Genomic DNA, 19435 nt, shown 5'->3' on the forward strand with positions numbered 1-19435 from the left:
TGAAAAAAGAGGCAATGTATAGTGACGTCATCTTCTTTCTGGTTACGTTGACACTTGATATCGGATCGAAAAAATCGAATGAATCAGTGGTGGTGTATCTGTTGAGTTGATTTCTGACTGGCCTTAGAATTTCAGTTAGCCATTTGTCGATGGCATGATATGGTGTGTCATTCATTTCCAGTATAGGACGCAGAAGATTTTCTTTCTTAGGCAATTTAGGGAGGCCATGTACCATACTTAGACCAATAATTGACAGCATTTATCCATGCAACAGGTACTTGGATAACAATTTCATTATTTGCAACGAAGATAATTATGTCAACAACACCCTAGACGGGTTCAGTAACTATCCTCAACCAGTTAGGTTGACAATGAAATTAGAGTCTGATTCAGGATTTCACTTCTTGGATGTTTTGGTAAAAAAAGAACCTGACGGTTCTCTACAAAGATCGTGATATGGAAAGCCAAGATGGAATGGTCAGTACACGAATTTTTAAAGTAGGGTCCGACTGATATAAAAGAGAAACCTGACCCGTTCTCTCTGTTCGAGGATTAGATGTATCTGCACCGAATATTCAGTCAACATCAAGTTTGACAAACCGGCAGATACTGAGCAAGAACGGATATCCACCTAGATTCATTGAGAAAAATTTAAAGCCAAAGAAACGGCATGTAACAGTTTCCATAGCACAAAAGAAGCCTCTCTGCATAAACATTCAGTTTAAGAGAGAAACTGCAGAAGAAATTCTGAAAAAAGATTTCCAAGATCTCAGCAAAACTTTCTGTTCGACTGGACTTCGCATTTTCTAATAGGTCAGTGGTTCAAAGTTGTGAGAAGAGCAAGCTCTCGCTTTGTGCCAAATCAATGTGTGTCTATCAGTTTACTCAGTCACGTAGAGCAGGTTATATTAACCACACAAAGCGAGCTCTTCCGAAACACATCTCCGAACCTTACTCTCCCTGGCTCTCCAAAGATAACGGAAACTAGTCAAAAGCTCAATCTTGGAGCATCTAGTCAATTCCGGCCATTCTGTTTCACCAGAAGCCTCCTTTTAAATCATAAATACGGTCAGAATAGTCGGTTCACAGGGAATGGAAATGAAAAACTTATGTATAACAGAGGTTCTTGATATCCATTAGTTTACTCCTAACCTTTGCGTACAACAACAGTGTGTTCAGTCCCTCACTCTTCCAATGTCTTGACCTCTGTCCTATCTTCCATTATCTATCTTTCTCATCTTTATTGTATTATTTCTACTCCTTTCAAACTATTTTCATAACTATTATTTGTCAATTATTACAATTAATTATTCTGTTGTTAATGGCTATCAAGTGGACAATTATTTTTAGTTTATCACTTTTTCATTAGCTGATCAATACATAATTTCCTTTCAATATCTGATTTTCAAGTCTTGACAACATAGCGCTTCAAATTTTTTTAAAAATAATTGACACCTTTTCATTTTACTTTAGAATACTGTTTTAGCAAATAAAATTAACCATAAATACGATCATACATCTTAAGTAAATGAAATCGTCGAAAAGAAAGTTTTCTTCGTCAAAAACAAATGAAATGGGAATTATTAAATCATGTCTCTAACATAATCACTCAGAATGATTGCTTCGTAATGTTTAACTCAAGTAGTTATGTAAAAATTAGGGATTCATCAGTCAAATAGTATATTTACTTGACTCCATACATCGTTGGTGGAGAGGAAAAGATTGTGAAATACTCCCTTCTATAATAAGTTGAATTCTAGTTATTAAGATAATAATAATCAACTTTGAGATGGTGGGGAAGATTTGTAGCTCAGGTGGATGATTTTGATGCAGTTTTGTTCTCTGAACTGGATGGTTTGGTCGTGGAGCTTTCATCGTTCTCCCAAATGACATCATCAGCACAAACTTCATATTAACAGATAAACTGAAACATGATTTCACCAGTTTAAGAATTATCTGTATTGTATGAAATATCATTTGATACCTTATTGACTACTCTATATATTATATGAAAATATCCTAGTTTTGAGATAATTATATGCTTATCATCAGTTCATTTAATCATAAATGTAGAAAAAAACATGTGAAATTGTCTATAATAAGTTTTATTCGTTGATTAAAGTATTGTGAGAATCTGTATATCGAGTATCATAGAGTTAGGATATATTGAACACTGAAGTTAACTAGTTAAAAAAAACTTGTAATATAACTTTCAACTACAGGTGAGACTATAATTTATGGACGACCATTGAGCGACGCCAAAGTGACCTTGAGGATGTCCACCTACTAACTAAGACTAAATGAAGGTTATAAATCAGTGTGAGGAATTCGAATTATGATTTACAGTTGATGGTTAAGGTTAAGGATTTGTTTAGGGTTTTCATCACGAACTGACATCAGCTATAATGCCAAAATAGTATTTGGCCAGATGGACGAATGAATTTCGTACCAAAATCTAAACCTCGTTATCTTATATCCGATTGGTTCCTCCATAAATTATACTCTCACCTAACTTTTATAAACTGTTTTAATGATTTAAAGGAAATTTATTTAGTTAACTATCTTAAAAGTCATAGACCGGATAATAATTTATGTTTCATACAGGTATATTCACTCTGAATGGATGAAGTTGGATAAACTAGGTTGTTCAGATTATGTTAAAATCTGACTAACAGTAAATATCAAGGGTATTGTCATTTATTTATTTATTATTCTATTTAAATAACTGGAAGTGGTTTTCATCTACTCTGGTTGTATTTCAACTAATTATCTTGCTTTGATTAATAACTGAAGAATAACCAATACCAGTGTTGATCTAATTCTGTCTAAAAAGTTGCAGTATGGTGACTAATCAAAATATCCAAACATCATGCGCATCACTTTATGGTTTTAAATGGTCTCAGATAGTTTATAGGGGAACCATGACTTGTTGGTTGGGACTCATCAGCATGGAGTAATTTCAAAGGTAAAGGAATTGATATTACTGATTGGGACCAAACTCATGTGACTCAATTTCACAGTTGAAAGAGTTACCTATGAATGTCAGTAGAGCTATTCCGTGCTGTCTGATTTTTGTTAGTGATCTAAGAGAGGTCGATGCATGCTAAAACAATTTTCAGTTCAATGATTTAAAAATTGTTCTCGAGCAGTGTCCTGAGAATGTTTACAACTTTATACTACTTATTAGTAGTTAAACGTTTCAAAATTGAAATAACGAGGGTTATAATATTGTGAAATCGAATGTGATAAGGATAGTTGCCACTTGACGAATATGAGAATGGGGAAGTACAAATTAAGAACATAAAGATGATAATAACTAATAACTAAAATCAAAATTAATGGGATTAAAAACATGAGGATTTAATAAAATCAAATGACCATTTCTGAAAATTAATTGTTAGTGTCACGGAAGAATAATAGCCTGTGTGTATCTCTTTCACAGAGTTCATGTTTTAAATGATTGATTGCTAGCTCCTCTACACTGCATGATTCATTAAATTGTGCCTTTTTCGAAACGAATCGTCTGACTGTATAGATGATTTTAAAAGATTTGTGAGATGGTGCCATGTGACCCGAGTTCACAAGAAGTTTTAATATTGAACTGTTTATTGATTTATTTTCGCCTTTCGAAAGCCATGAGGGATAATATTCGGAGATGTGCCTGTAAAGCACTTGATTTATGTGTCCTGTGTAACCTGCTCCACATGAGCAAGTGAATTTATAAACGCACATTGAACTGACCTAATGCGTGCTTTACCCTTGATACACCCATGAATGATGAAAGGGCTAGAAAGGATGGTATGAAGCCTAGTGGCATAAAAAAGTTTCCTCAAGGACTTCGTTAGACGACCATTCAAAATTTCTACAGTGGTTCCTTCTTTGAACTCAATGTTCAGTTCTCCTAGAATCTGTATGAATCCTTATAGATTGTTATTTCGGTTTCATGTTACGTTTAATAAACCTGGTTGGATCATAGTTTTTGAGGAATATTTGTTGGAAGTTGAGTAGTTCCTCGTTTATTTTATCCTCCGAACATGTTCACCTATACCTTTATGATAAGGATTGAATTAAGTTTGCCTTTCTGCCTAATGGGACTCAGCTGTGAAAATTCGTGTATCATCCGTTCTAAGTTGGTTGTCGGTATAAACAATCTTTCAATGTGCCATCTTGTCTTCTATTTAAAAAGACATCGAGGAAATGAAACTTTGAGTTTGATTCCAATGTGAATCAGATGGATTAACGACAACCACTGAACTGATCCAGGATGATATTGAGGTCACTGTTTTTATTAGATATAATAAAGTATTTTATCCAAGAAGGGAATTGTTATGATTTTTTATAAATTTCACAGGTTGAAATCATGAGTCAGTTGAAGCTAGACCACTATTGAAAACCTGGAAGCACTGGACGGCCGTTTTGTCCTAGTATGGGATCCTCAGCAGTGCTCATCCACGAACCCGCCCCTGCGGGATTCGAACCCAGGACCTACTGGCTTCGCGCGCGAAGCCGGCTCAGTGGTCTAATGGTTAAGTGCTCGCGAGCGAAGCCAGTAGGTCCTGGGTTCGAATCCCGCGGGGGCGGGTTCGTGGATGAGCACTGCTGAGGATCCCATACTAGGACAAAACGGCCGTCCAGTGCTTCCAGGTTTTCAATAGTGGTCTAGCTTCAACTGACTCATGATTTCAACCTGTGAAATTTACTAAGATCTCCACAAAACTCATTCTGATAATTTTTTATAAGTTAATTTGGTTTTAAAAAATGGAAAACTGAACCAAGTTTTATTTTACTCTTGACCTCAGAATACAATAGTTTTCGTTTAATTTGTACCTCTTATACGTCGTTCATATATTCTTAGTAGATAAAATTTACCAAGACGTTTTAAGAATGATTATTTACGTATTTTCACATTTCAAAAACTGACAGGATATTAAGCTAGGTTTTTCACTTCATAAGCCAAGGTAAAGTTAGTATAATACTGAATAACGAAAAGTATACTATCAGTTTAGCTGTTTTGGAGACTGTTAAGTTTGAATTGAAATCATGAGTCAATTGAAGCTAGATCACCATGGGAAACCTGGGAGCACTGGACTGCCGTTTCGTCCTAGCATGGGACTCCTCAGCAGTGCGCACCCACGATCCCGCAGCCGGCGAGACTCTAACCCAAGACCTATCAGTCTCGCGCCAAGAGCTTAACCAACTAGACCACTGGGCCGGCATCCAATGGTGTTAATGTCTAACAATAACACCGGCTCACGAGGTGCGGGATCGTGGATGCGCACTGCTGGCGAGTCCCATACTGGGACGAAACGGCCATCCAGTGCTTCCAGGTTTTCCATGCTGGTCTAGCCTCAATTGACTCATGATTTCAATCGAAAAGTATACTAGTTAAAGTTGTGTTTTTTTGCTACATAAACTTAATTAACAAAATGATGAATGTACAGAGCTCCATACTTTCTTATTTAATTCATGAACAGGGGATTCAGTGTGATTTAGGTGTTTTTTATGTTATATTCAAAAATCCTTTTTGAATATTTGGCTCAATTTAACAACTAAATACTTATGGTATATCTATATTCTCAACAGGAGCATATTTTGAGAACTGTCACCAGTAAAATTCTTTCCACAGTTTATATATGTATATTTGTTTCTAAACAAATAAATACTCATAATCTTAATGATTTCAGTTGTATGTTACCAGGACTCAATTATAAAGAAGTTACATTATACATAATGGATATTTGTACTGCTAGTCAGTCACAATGTAGAACTCGACAATGTATTCAAACTTCTTCAATATGTGATGGTAAAGCTGACTGTCTTGATAAGTCAGATGAGGGTAGCAGTTTTTGCAGTGAGTACTTATTTATTTTTTTATATATATATCTATTTATCCGTCAAATGTGTTCCATTTTTGTTTTACAGATAATGATAGTTTATTTAAAGTTTATGATTATGTAATTAGTTTTAAATTTCATTTAGCCAAGGAATTTATAAACTTGATCATTCATAATAAGAATAATTAGCTTTTATCATGTATATAATCTTTGCAAACTTGTCTCTACTTTTTATACATATTTATCTCATATTTTAATCGTAATTCAGAATTTCATTTTTCTTTGTAGATGCTGGACTTACTGTGATTCCAACTCGTATTGTAGTTAAACCATCAGAACCTTTTTCACTTAAATGTCAAACTATTTTACCAGGGACCAGAATGCCACATGCACGTTTTGTACATAGTGGTCAAGATGTAGAGTCCGATCCTCGATTTATCATTGAGAGATCTCCAGGTATTCTGCTTATTAAGGCACCATATGGACTTTCAGTAGAAGCCAATGATACAAGAATTGAGTAAGTTGATTAATTTATTTCATAAATTCTTAGTAATAATAGAAAAATAGTTTTTTCTATTGTTGTATTTGGTTGACTGACTACCATAGTTTACGTCTTTCATTGTTTTATCTTACAGATGTTACTTTCCCGATGAAAGCCCTAGAACTGCAATAATCAATGTAGTTACCGATCGATGTGGATTAGGATACTTCATGTGTTATGACGGAAATTGTATACAACAATCTCAGAGATGTGACGGGCAAACTCAATGTCCCGATGGATCTGATGAAATTAATTGTGGTTAGTTCAATGTGCATTTAACAGCTGATTATCAAAAATGCTTTTTTGGTAACTACGTACATTTTGGAAAATTTCCTCAATAACTTTCACTTTTTCTTTAGTGGCACAGTTTAGTTTCGATAATGGAATGAGAAGACGAATTTTATCTGAATTATGTGATATATTTGCGCAATACATTTCGAATATTTTGATCACATGTATACTTGTTAAGACATTTTTATATGAAAATTAAAAGGTCAACCGAACATGTTAAAGGTGGGCCGTAACAAAGATAAATAATAATAATAAAGTACACAATAAATGTGATTACCACTTTGGATAATAAATCAGTATTACCAAGGTAGGTTATAAGTAAGGACAAATTGTTTTTAAACGCATAAATGGGGTTTCAGTTTCCGTATAGCCAAGGCTTCAATAAATCTTAGTACACGTCCTTGAACGCTTTTGTACAACACTACAAATGCTGACTTGATATCAACCTTATGACCAGTCTTAATCAAATGTTTTGCAATGGGAGATGAGTTATGTCTATCCTGTGATCATATTTGACCATTGAAATTCATTTGTTTCTGCAGCCATTTTGGTATGTTATCAGTATAGGGGTTGTGGAGATTATTAAGTTTTTGATTGAGATCATGAACCGATTGATGTTAGACCACCGTTGGAAACCTGGAAGCACTGAATGGCCATTTCATCCTACTGTGATACTCCTCAGTAGTGCGCATCCACGATCCCGCTCGCAGGATTCGAACCCAGGGCCTTCAGTTTTGCACACGAACGCTTAACCTACTGGACCACTGAGCCGGCATCCAATGGTATTAGTGTCTAATATCAACTAATCCCCGAAATCGCACGACCATCTTCCATTGTACTGAAGAGTCCCATACTAGAACGAAACGGCCGTCCAGTGCTTCCACGTTTTCCGTGGTGGTCTAGCTTTATTTGACTCATGAACTCAACTATTAAATTAAGCATTATAATGAATTGCTCCAAACAACTCAAGATGTTAATAATGTAACTATTTTTCACAATTTTAAATATCGCTCAATTAATTGAATGACAGTTGCATAATAGTAATTAGATGTGTAATATACCTAGAAAACAAGAAACAAATACAAACATTAGCATTTATGAAAGAGAAAGTAAGTTTCAGATTTATATGATTAGAAATATTTCAAAAGAATAATATTTTCAGTTTATATATGTGGTGCATATGAAGTTAGCATTGATTTCGGGAGTTTATTGCATATATTTTTAAATACTTTGGTTTCAGTTTGCCAACCACCTAGCATTCTTTGTTCTTCGGGTGAGTGTATTACTCCTGAAATGCGATGTGACGGTACACAACATTGTCGAGACGGCTCAGATGAAATTGGTTGCCGTAAGTTCAGAAATATGTTTTTCTATAGAAGAGTGTGTTATTAAACAAGTAATGGAATTTTGCTGTATGGAAATTAAGTAAAAAGATATATCCTATTATAGAGAAATTGAACGCAAGTTCATGCATCATGAAATATCTAGGATTTTGGAATAAAATTTACCAATTACCAAACCTAGTTTTCACATGTAGTAAAATTTCCATAGAAAAAAGAATTAAAACGTTGGTTATCTTTTTCCGAAGCTTTGAGGTTCTCCTGATAATGAGTTATTGAATCTTACTGATATAAATGAGGTGTTTAGTCAAAATATATAACACACATAGAAATACTCACCCGTTAAATGTAAATCTACAGGAAGATCAACGTCTAGTTACAACCATTTACTAAATCGCTAATATTCGTGTAAAAATTCCTAATGAAAAGAGACTTATAAAAACACCAACAGAGCAACAAAAATAAAATTTCAATAAACAAAAGACTACTCAAAAATCATACAGAGACCATATGCGCACAAATACACCAAAAAAGGGATATAAACCAGGAATTACAAAATGTTTAGAAAATATCGAAAGAAAATGTGCGAGAAAATGCAGCAGTTAGTGATAACCGTCAAAATGCAATGGTTGTGTTGGTGAATGTGTAGTAACCAATCGACTTAAAGGCTGAGCACATGTATGTAACCACTGTTTGAAATAAGAGACTATTCTATAGGGAATTTGTAGCATTGATCCACCGATCTAATACTGAGAGAAGATTTATGCCTCAGTGATTGTTTTGCATGTGTTCATGTTGAATGATTTTGATGATGAAGTGTTCATGGTGAAAATTAACTGAAGTATGTTTATTTGCCAATGAAATTATTTTGCAACAGCTCCTCGTTGTCGTCCTGGTCAATATCAGTGTTCTTCTGGTGAATGCATTGAACAACAAATGAGGTGTGATGGTCGACAAGATTGTCGGGACGCTTCAGATGAGACTGGTTGCCGTAAGTCAGATATCATCTGTATTTCCCATTTTAGCTAGGTGACCATTGAGAAATGTGAGAAATGTGAGAAACGTTAACAGTGACGAAAAACAGTTAGCTGTTTAATGTATTCTAACTGTTCTGACTTCTCACTAATTTTGACTTTATCACTGGTGGAAAGGAGTTATAATAATATGTTTTAGGCTATTTCAGGTCACTTATTGTATGTTGATGGAGGGAAATAGAGTAGCAATGATTCGCATAATTTCAGTTCTGTTAACTTCAGTTATCTGCTGTTAGTTGATCAGCTATTATATTATTGCCCTCTAGGGAAGTACCTAACCAGTGCTTTCGGTAGACCTCTTATTACGAGGCATGTCCACATTTCGGAAAACAGATTAGTTTTAACGAGTGTACACGACTCCTTACTATTCCTTAGTTTGTTTACAGTTCGTGTTCACTTGAACTGTTTACAGGAGACGACAATTTTAATAATTGGTCTTCTGATTTATTCTACTGCTTAACTAGCATTGTGGGTGGAGTGTGGGTGTATCGCGTACGGTTGGAAAGTTGTTATATCCCAATTAGCAACCGAATGATACTGCGACGTCTCAACTCGTCGAGACGTTGAAATCACACTGTTCAGACCACACAACACTGAGAAGATTATTCGTTCATTGTGGGATGGTTGAGTTGTCACCGGCTCCCTCGGTCAGTATGAAAATCGTCCAGTCAATGATGAACAGGTCCACCTGATCTTGCAAATGTTCATATGTCTCTGCGTGTATCTGTAGGTAGCTGTATAGTCGAGATTGTGGACGAAACTTATTCTCAGAGCTGGAGTGATCTCACTCAACGCTCACAATTCACTAATCACTGGATATCGGAATGACGGGATTCTTCAATTAACGGCAACAAGAAAAGATGTTCTCTAGAATACGCTCGTCATGTGACATTGCTCAGGTGTCGTTGATGACGTCGATAAGGACAATGGTGACTCGGGCAATGACATCGTAGAAGAGTAAGTAGAATAAGAAAAGACAGTGATGGTCAGGACGACAATCCTGATGATGGTAGAGTGTTATGTTTCGTTATTCCTTGAATGCTATTACTGATGCGTCTTACTCGAACGAACGAAGGATCAATGATTCAGCGACTCGATAGCTATTCTAGTTCGTTGTCCTCAACTCTGCTAACTTGATGAATAAGTCTGGGTAAGGTGTAGAAAGTGTATTCTACAGACAAACAGTAGATAACAAGTCAAGTCAAGTCAAGTCTAGCACACAATCAAGCGTATTTATACAATTATTTACAACCGATATTGTCATAGAAAATTTTTAAACAATAATCAACGAGTTCATCAATTGAACTTTTTGCGCATTTAATCGATAGTTCATCAATTGACCCCAATAAAAAATATCTAACATTTAATTGATAAGATTATCGATAAAATAAAATATAAAAATATGAGTTTCCGGATCTATCGTCCCCAACACTCCTCCGCTTTTTGGTAGCGGGCTTTACTGGGGTCAACCTGCATCCTGTCTGTTGCTCGGCGTTCTCGGATAGGCCACCGTCTGGGACGTGTTTCAGTTTGTTTTTGAGGTTTTTTTTGTGGTGGGGTTGCCGGTAAGTTGAATGTGTCTTGCAGGATGTCAAGAGAAATATTTGATTCTGTTGATGGGCGGTCTGGGGCTAACCGTTTGCGTAACTGACTCCGATGGCGTTGCCACCTGTCACTGCCTACCTCAACTTCGTACATGAGTCGGCCAACTCTTCTGACCACTCGCGCTTCTGTCCATGGACTATGAGTCGGTCTGTAATCACGGGCAAACACAGGACCTCCCACTTCGTACGTGGATCGCTTTTCAAACTTTGTCCGTACTGGTGTAGTTGCATTACTTGGATTCATCAGGCTGTGGATCGTCTTCAGTCTTCTTCCCATTAGGATCTCTGCTGGGGACTTTCGCTCCGGCAACGTCTTATTTGGTGTTGTTCGATACACGTATAAGAAATTTTGCAACGCTTCTGCTGGCGTCCCCTCCCCTTTTGTTTTAGCCAAGGCACTTTTAAACGTATCCACAAACCTTTCTGCTTGCCCATTCGACTGCGGGTGGTATGGTGGCGAGCGTAAGTGTTTTATGGCTAGTCGTTGACAGAATGACTGGAATTGGCTTGAGGTGAACTGTGAACCGTTGTCAGATACAATAGCGTCTGGTATACCATTTCGGGAGAAAAATTCTGTGAGGATCTGTATTGTTTTAGTTGACGTTGGCGGTATGATAGGGTTGATTTCAGGCCATTTCGAAAGGGCGTCGACTACAACTAGATACATGGTTCCGTTAATCGGGCCTGCAAAGTCGACGTGTATTCTGGACCAAGGATGATCAGGTTGTGGCCATGAAACTGGTGGAACTTTGGCGTTCATTTTTGCCGCTTGCTGACATCACATACATTTCCCAACCAATTCTGTTATATGTTGATCCATTAGCGGCCAATATGCATGACTCCTGGCTATGGATTTCATTTGTCTAATCCCCGGATGACCAAGGTGGAACTGTTTCAGCACTTTTGCACGAAGGGATTCTGGCACAACCACTCTATCTCCGAACATTAAGCAGTCGTTTACAATGCATAGAGAATCCCGCCGCTGATACAGCTGTTTTATATCACCATCAAACTTCTTAGACGGCCAACCGTTGGTGACATAGCTCATAGTTCTGTTTATGATGGGGTCGCTCTTAGAAGCATTTTGTATATCCTTTGCAGATACCGGTAAAGTTCGTATTGCGGTTGTCAGATAACATTCGGCGTGGTCTTCCGCTAGCAGAGATGCGATTACCGTGTTTTCCTCAGCCGCCAACTGGTCACTAGTGAGCCGTGATAAGGCATCCGCCTGACCGAATTGTTGAGTGCGTCGGTAGTAGATCTCGAAATCATACCCCAAAAGTGCTAAAGCCCATCTCTGAAGACGATTTGCTGAATGAGCTGGAATGACAGATTTCGACCCGAATATTGCGAGTAAAGGCTTGTGATCTGTGAGAAGCGTGAATCTCCGACAGTACAGGAACTTGTGGAAACGGCGCACAGCAAACACAAGCGCAAGCGCTTCTTCTTCCATCTGACTGTATTTTTTTTCTGCTAGGGTTAGTGTGCGGGATGCATGCATAACGGCTTTTTCCGATGCATCCGGGAACTGATGGGAGATAACAGCGCCTAGGCCATACGCTGAAGCGTCTGTAGCTACGATGATCGGCATGGCTGGATCGTAGTGTGTCAACAGCAATTCCGAACTAATAATGGACTTGAGTTTACAAAAAGCAGTGTCACACTGTTTAGTCCAGTTCCAAGAACTGTTCTTCTGCAGTAAGCTATTGAGTGGAGCGCGAATATCATGCATCGATGGAATGAACGCTGAGTAATAGCTGACAAGTCCCAGGAAGGAACGTAGTGCCGAGACATTAGTGGGAGTGGGCATCAGTTTGATAGCTCGGATATTCTCAGGATCCGGCTTGCGGCCGTCGGCATCGAAAATGAACCCCAAGTACTTTACCGACTGCAAGCAAAACTGGCATTTCTCTGGGCGTAACCGGAACCCGTTGTCACTGATGCGTTGCAGTACCAATGTCGTGCGTTCTCGTAGCTGTTCCAATGTCGTTGCTATAATTAAAATGTCATCCAAATAAGCCGCGACTCCCGAGATACCTGATAGGATGTTATCCATCAGTTGTTGGGAAATAGATGGTGCAGTTCTGACCCCGAAAGGTAGACGGTTATACTGGAACAAACCACGATGAATATTGATAGTTAACAGCTCTCTTGATGCTTCATCTACTTCCACTTGCAAATAAGCATCAGCTAGATCCAGCTTAGCGAAAAATCTTCCCCCATTCAGCATTGTAAATAGGTCTGCGGGAACAGGCAGGGGATAGTGATGTTGTTCCAGAGCTGCGTTGAGACCTGTTGAAAAGTCAGCACATATACGCATCGTGCCGTTGGCCTTCTTAATAACCACGATAGGTGCTGCCCATGCAGAGTAGGAAACGGGAGTGATAACTCCTTGTTGTTGAAGGCGGTTCAATTCTTCATCTACTGTTTGTAATGTTCCATAAGGGACAGGTCTCTTTGGGCCAAAAACAGGCTTAGCCCCAGTTTTCAATCGAAGTGTTGCTTTCATGACAGAGCAGCGACCCAATCCAGGTTGGAAAATAGTTGAAAACTGCGTCATTAGGGTCCTCGTATATGATTCCAAGTCATGTGGTTGTTGTCGCAGTTGGGGTTGTGATACCAGGTTGCATATGGTATTCAACGGGACATCAGCTAAATTTAAGTGATCGAACCAATCTAACCCGAGCAAATTTAGATCAGCTGGCGTTATGTAGCATACCCCAACAAATGCCAAATCACGGAAAGTAACTGTACATTCCATTTTTCCTAGCAGGTTAAGGTAATTGCCACACGCAGTACGAGGCTTTTGCGTTGTATGCTGCAAGTTTGGGCTGCCCATTTTGATCCAAGTCTTACGAGAGAGGATAGTGACATCTGATGCTGTATCTATTTGCAATCTAGATGAATGCACATTAATGTTAACAGTAATAAATTTTCTCTGACTTGGTGGTGAGCTTTGAAACAAAGATACTAAGCTCAATGAATTGGTGCGGGATCTAGAAAAGGTTTTTTTGGTATTTCTGGATTGACTTGGAGTCTTCTTCCTCAGACAAAACCCATCCTTATGACCAATAACCTCACACTTCTTGCATCGATGTTGATTAAATGAGCAGTTTCGAACGTAGTGCCATGCACCACATTGCCAGCAAGGAGCAGGAGGAGTTGCTTTAGTCTGTCGTCTAGAGCTGGAGTGAGATGGACTGGATGAAGCGGGGACGTATTTGTTTTTGTGAGGTGTCTGTTGCACCGCTCGTACTTCAGATCGGCTAGACCCACCACTCTGGACCATAGAAGTGTCTCGTTGAAGATTAATGAGACGTTGATATTCATTAGCTATATCACTCAGGGTGAGTTTCGGCTCTTGATCCAAACGACTTAGTAGCCTTGTTCGTAAGTCACTGAACTTTTGGTACTGTAGGCTGCAAATAAGGATCAGGGCTTTAAACTGATCTTCAGTTAAGGACTTTAACCGGAAGCGTTCGCATTCACGGTTGACGACGCCCGCATGCGTAAGAAAATCATCATCTTCGTTCATAGTTAGCTTCAAGCATCGATAACGAGTATTAAACAGTGACGAGTTATCGCCAAAATGTTGGCTTAATGTTTGAACTGTGTCTGCAAATGATCGGTCACGTGGGTTTAAAGGCAGGATCAGATTGCAATGCTTGTCTAGCTCAGTTGCAACCAATTTACGAAGTAGCAGCCGCACTTTCCAAGCATCATCTTGATTGGCGAAATCAAATTTAAATAGATCTTCATAACGCCTGAACCACATCTCAAAAGTAACATTAGCATCAGGATCGTAATGAAATTCAGCTATGCTATTTGCGATGCCATCTACTGATGGTGCCGTGGTTGGACTAGACGTGTTTGACTGTAAAGGAGGCGTAACCTAGGTCTCCATCAACACTTGCATCAATTTCAGCTGCTGCTCAAGTTACAGTTCAAGTTTGGCAGGGTCCATAATTGAAAAACCACCGTCGCTAATTTGTTATGTTTCGTTATTCCTTGAATGCTATTACTGATGCGTCTTACTCGAACGAACGAAGGATCAATGATTCAGCGACTCGATAGCTATTCTAGTTCGTTGTCCTCAACTCTGCTAACTTGATGAATAAGTCTGGGTAAGGTGTAGAAAGTGTATTCTACAGACAAACAGTAGATAACAAGTCAAGTCAAGTCAAGTCTAGCACACAATCAAGCGTATTTATACAATTATTTACAACCGATATTGTCATAGAAAATTTTTAAACAATAATCAACGAGTTCATCAATTGAACTTTTTGCGCATTTAATCGATAGTTCATCAATTGACCCCAATAAAAAATATCTAACATTTAATTGATAAGATTATCGATAAAATAAAATATAAAAATATGAGTTTCCGGATCTATCGTCCACAACAGACAGAGATATGCAGAATGGTGACGATAACGAGGATTGTGTTTTCCAGAGAAATCCCACCTTTCAAATTGTCATTTATTTCCAGAACTGTGTGATATTATTGTGTTCAGAACTAGATCACATGGTAGAATATGTGCGAGAAAATGCAGCAGTTAGTGATAACCGTCAAAATGCAATGGTTGTGTTGGTGAATGTGTAGTAACCAATCGACTTAAAGGCTGAGCACATGTATGTAACCACTGTTTGAAATAAGAGACTATTCTATAGGGAATTTGTAGCATTGATCCACCGATCTAATACTGAGAGAAGATTTATGCCTCAGTGATTGTTTTGCATGTGTTCATGTTGAATGATTTTGATGATGAAGTGTTCATGGTGAAAATTAACTGAAGTATGTTTATTTGCCAATGAAATTATTTTGCAACAGCTCCTCGTTGTCGTCCTGGTCAATATCAGTGTTCTTCTGGTGAATGCATTGAACAACAAATGAGGTGTGATGGTCGACAAGATTGTCGGGACGCTTCAGATGAGACTGGTTGCCGTAAGTCAGATATCATCTGTATTTCCCATTTTAGCTAGGTGACCATTGAGAAATGTGAGAAATGTGAGAAACGTTAACAGTGACGAAAAACAGTTAGCTGTTTAATGTATTCTAACTGTTCTGACTTCTCACTAATTTTGACTTTATCACTGGTGGAAAGGAGTTATAATAATATGTTTTAGGCTATTTCAGGTCACTTATTGTATGTTGATGGAGGGAAATAGAGTAGCAATGATTCGCATAATTTCAGTTCTGTTAACTTCAGTTATCTGCTGTTAGTTGATCAGCTATTATATTATTGCCCTCTAGGGAAGTACCTAACCAGTGCTTTCGGTAGACCTCTTATTACGAGGCATGTCCACATTTCGGAAAACAGATTAGTTTTAACGAGTGTACACGACTCCTTACTATTCCTTAGTTTGTTTACAGTTCGTGTTCACTTGAACTGTTTACAGGAGACGACAATTTTAATAATTGGTCTTCTGATTTATTCTACTGCTTAACTAGCATTGTGGGTGGAGTGTGGGTGTATCGCGTACGGTTGGAAAGTTGTTATATCCCAATTAGCAACCGAATGATACTGCGACGTCTCAACTCGTTGAGACGTTGAAATCACACTGTTCAGACCACACAACACTGAGAAGATTATTCGTTCATTGTGGGATGGTTGAGTTGTCACCGGCTCCCTCGGTCAGTATGAAAATCGTCCAGTCAATGATGAACAGGTCCACCTGATCTTGCAAATGTTCATATGTCTCTGCGTGTATCTGTAGGTAGCTGTATAGTCGAGATTGTGGACGAAACTTATTCTCAGAGCTGGAGTGATCTCACTCAACGCTCACAATTCACTAATCACTGGATATCGGAATGACGGGATTCTTCAATTAACGGCAACAAGAAAAGATGTTCTCTAGAATACGCTCGTCATGTGACATTGCTCAGGTGTCGTTGATGACGTCGATAAGGACAATGGTGACTCGGGCAATGACATCGTAGAAGAGTAAGTAGAATAAGAAAAGACAGTGATGGTCAGGACGACAATCCTGATGATGATAGAGACAGAGATATGCAGAATGGTGACGATAACGAGGATTGTGTTTTCCAGAGAAATCCCACCTTTCAAATTGTCATTTATTTCCAGAACTGTGTGATATTATTGTGTTCAGAACTAGATCACATGGTAGAATATGTGCGAGAAAATGCAGCAGTTAGTGATAACCGTCAAAATGCAATGGTTGTGTTGGTGAATGTGTAGTAACCAATCGACTTAAAGGCTGAGCACATGTATGTAACCACTGTTTGAAATAAGAGACTATTCTATAGGGAATTTGTAGCATTGATCCACCGATCTAATACTGAGAGAAGATTTATGCCTCAGTGATTGTTTTGCATGTGTTCATGTTGAATGATTTTGATGATGAAGTGTTCATGGTGAAAATTAACTGAAGTATGTTTATTTGCCAATGAAATTATTTTGCAACAGCTCCTCGTTGTCGTCCTGGTCAATATCAGTGTTCTTCTGGTGAATGCATTGAACAACAAATGAGGTGTGATGGTCGACAAGATTGTCGGGACGCTTCAGATGAGACTGGTTGCCGTAAGTCAGATATCATCTGTATTTCCCATTTTAGCTAGGTGACCATTGAGAAATGTGAGAAATGTGAGAAACGTTAACAGTGACGAAAAACAGTTAGCTGTTTAATGTATTCTAACTGTTCTGACTTCTCACTAATTTTGACTTTATCACTGGTGGAAAGGAGTTATAATAATATGTTTTAGGCTATTTCAGGTCACTTATTGTATGTTGATGGAGGGAAATAGAGTAGCAATGATTCGCATAATTTCAGTTCTGTTAACTTCAGTTATCTGCTGTTAGTTGATCAGCTATTATATTATTGCCCTCTAGGGAAGTACCTAACCAGTGCTTTCGGTAGACCTCTTATTACGAGGCATGTCCACATTTCGGAAAACAGATTAGTTTTAACGAGTGTACACGACTCCTTACTATTCCTTAGTTTGTTTACAGTTCGTGTTCACTTGAACTGTTTACAGGAGACGACAATTTTAATAATTGGTCTTCTGATTTATTCTACTGCTTAACTAGCATTGTGGGTGGAGTGTGGGTGTATCGCGTACGGTTGGAAAGTTGTTATATCCCAATTAGCAACCGAATGATACTGCGACGTCTCAACTCGTTGAGACGTTGAAATCACACTGTTCAGACCACACAACACTGAGAAGATTATTCGTTCATTGTGGGATGGTTGAGTTGTCACCGGCTCCCTCGGTCAGTATGAAAATCGTCCAGTCAATGATGAACAGGTCCACCTGATCTTGCAAATGTTCATATGTCTCTGCGTGTATCTGTAGGTAGCTGTATAGTCGAGATTGTGGACGAAACTTATTCTCAGAGCTGGAGTGATCTCACTCAACGCTCACAATTCACTAATCACTGGATATCGGAATGACGGGATTCTTCAATTAACGGCAACAAGAAAAGATGTTCTCTAGAATACGCTCGTCATGTGACATTGCTCAGGTGTCGTTGATGACGTCGATAAGGACAATGGTGACTCGGGCAATGACATCGTAGAAGAGTAAGTAGAATAAGAAAAGACAGTGATGGTCAGGACGACAATCCTGATGATGATAGAGACAGAGATATGCAGAATGGTGACGATAACGAGGATTGTGTTTTCCAGAGAAATCCCACCTTTCAAATTGTCATTTATTTCCAGAACTGTGTGATATTATTGTGTTCAGAACTAGATCACATGGTAGAATATGTGCGAGAAAATGCAGCAGTTAGTGATAACCGTCAAAATGCAATGGTTGTGTTGGTGAATGTGTAGTAACCAATCGACTTAAAGGCTGAGCACATGTATGTAACCACTGTTTGAAATAAGAGACTATTCTATAGGGAATTTGTAGCATTGATCCACCGATCTAATACTGAGAGAAGATTTATGCCTCAGTGATTGTTTTGCATGTGTTCATGTTGAATGATTTTGATGATGAAGTGTTCATGGTGAAAATTAACTGAAGTATGTTTATTTGCCAATGAAATTATTTTGCAACAGCTCCTCGTTGTCGTCCTGGTCAATATCAGTGTTCTTCTGGTGAATGCATTGAACAACAAATGAGGTGTGATGGTCGACAAGATTGTCGGGACGCTTCAGATGAGACTGGTTGCCGTAAGTCAGATATCATCTGTATTTCCCATTTTAGCTAGGTGACCATTGAGAAATGTGAGAAATGTGAGAAACGTTAACAGTGACGAAAAACAGTTAGCTGTTTAATGTATTCTAACTGTTCTGACTTCTCACTAATTTTGACTTTATCACTGGTGGAAAGGAGTTATAATAATATGTTTTAGGCTATTTCAGGTCACTTATTGTATGTTGATGGAGGGAAATAGAGTAGCAATGATTCGCATAATTTCAGTTCTGTTAACTTCAGTTATCTGCTGTTAGTTGATCAGCTATTATATTATTGCCCTCTAGGGAAGTACCTAACCAGTGCTTTCGGTAGACCTCTTATTACGAGGCATGTCCACATTTCGGAAAACAGATTAGTTTTAACGAGTGTACACGACTCCTTACTATTCCTTAGTTTGTTTACAGTTCGTGTTCACTTGAACTGTTTACAGGAGACGACAATTTTAATAATTGGTCTTCTGATTTATTCTACTGCTTAACTAGCATTGTGGGTGGAGTGTGGGTGTATCGCGTACGGTTGGAAAGTTGTTATATCCCAATTAGCAACCGAATGATACTGCGACGTCTCAACTCGTTGAGACGTTGAAATCACACTGTTCAGACCACACAACACTGAGAAGATTATTCG

General features: G+C 38.3%; 2 protein-coding genes across 3 annotated transcripts in view; one reads left to right on the forward strand and one right to left on the reverse strand.

Moving 5' to 3' along the window:
- Positions 1 to 8720, forward strand: part of LRP2_1 (Low-density lipoprotein receptor- protein 2) — a 50363-nt gene extending 41643 nt beyond the window's left edge. For both annotated transcript variants that reach the window (XM_051208698.1, XM_051208697.1), the window contains 4 exons: positions 5685 to 5851; positions 6123 to 6351; positions 6470 to 6633; positions 7907 to 8720. Coding sequence is in view for 1 of the 2 variants with exons in the window: in XM_051208697.1 (XP_051071969.1) it covers positions 5685 to 5851; positions 6123 to 6351; positions 6470 to 6633; positions 7907 to 8058 (712 nt within the window). In the remaining variant the exon portion in view is untranslated. The remainder of the gene's footprint in view (positions 1 to 5684; positions 5852 to 6122; positions 6352 to 6469; positions 6634 to 7906) is intronic.
- Positions 8721 to 9933: 1213 nt separating this feature from the next.
- MS3_00001215 (uncharacterized protein) lies at positions 9934 to 15032 on the reverse strand. The gene has a single exon (XM_051208696.1). It carries the CDS (start codon positions 14417 to 14419, stop codon positions 11423 to 11425), a length of 2997 nt encoding a protein of 998 aa, XP_051071971.1. The 5' UTR covers positions 14420 to 15032; the 3' UTR covers positions 9934 to 11422.
- Positions 15033 to 19435: the final 4403 nt, after the last annotated feature.

This window comes from Schistosoma haematobium, chromosome ZW (genome assembly GCF_000699445.3).
Source record: "Schistosoma haematobium chromosome ZW, whole genome shotgun sequence".
Lineage (NCBI taxonomy): Eukaryota > Metazoa > Platyhelminthes > Trematoda > Strigeidida > Schistosomatidae > Schistosoma > Schistosoma haematobium.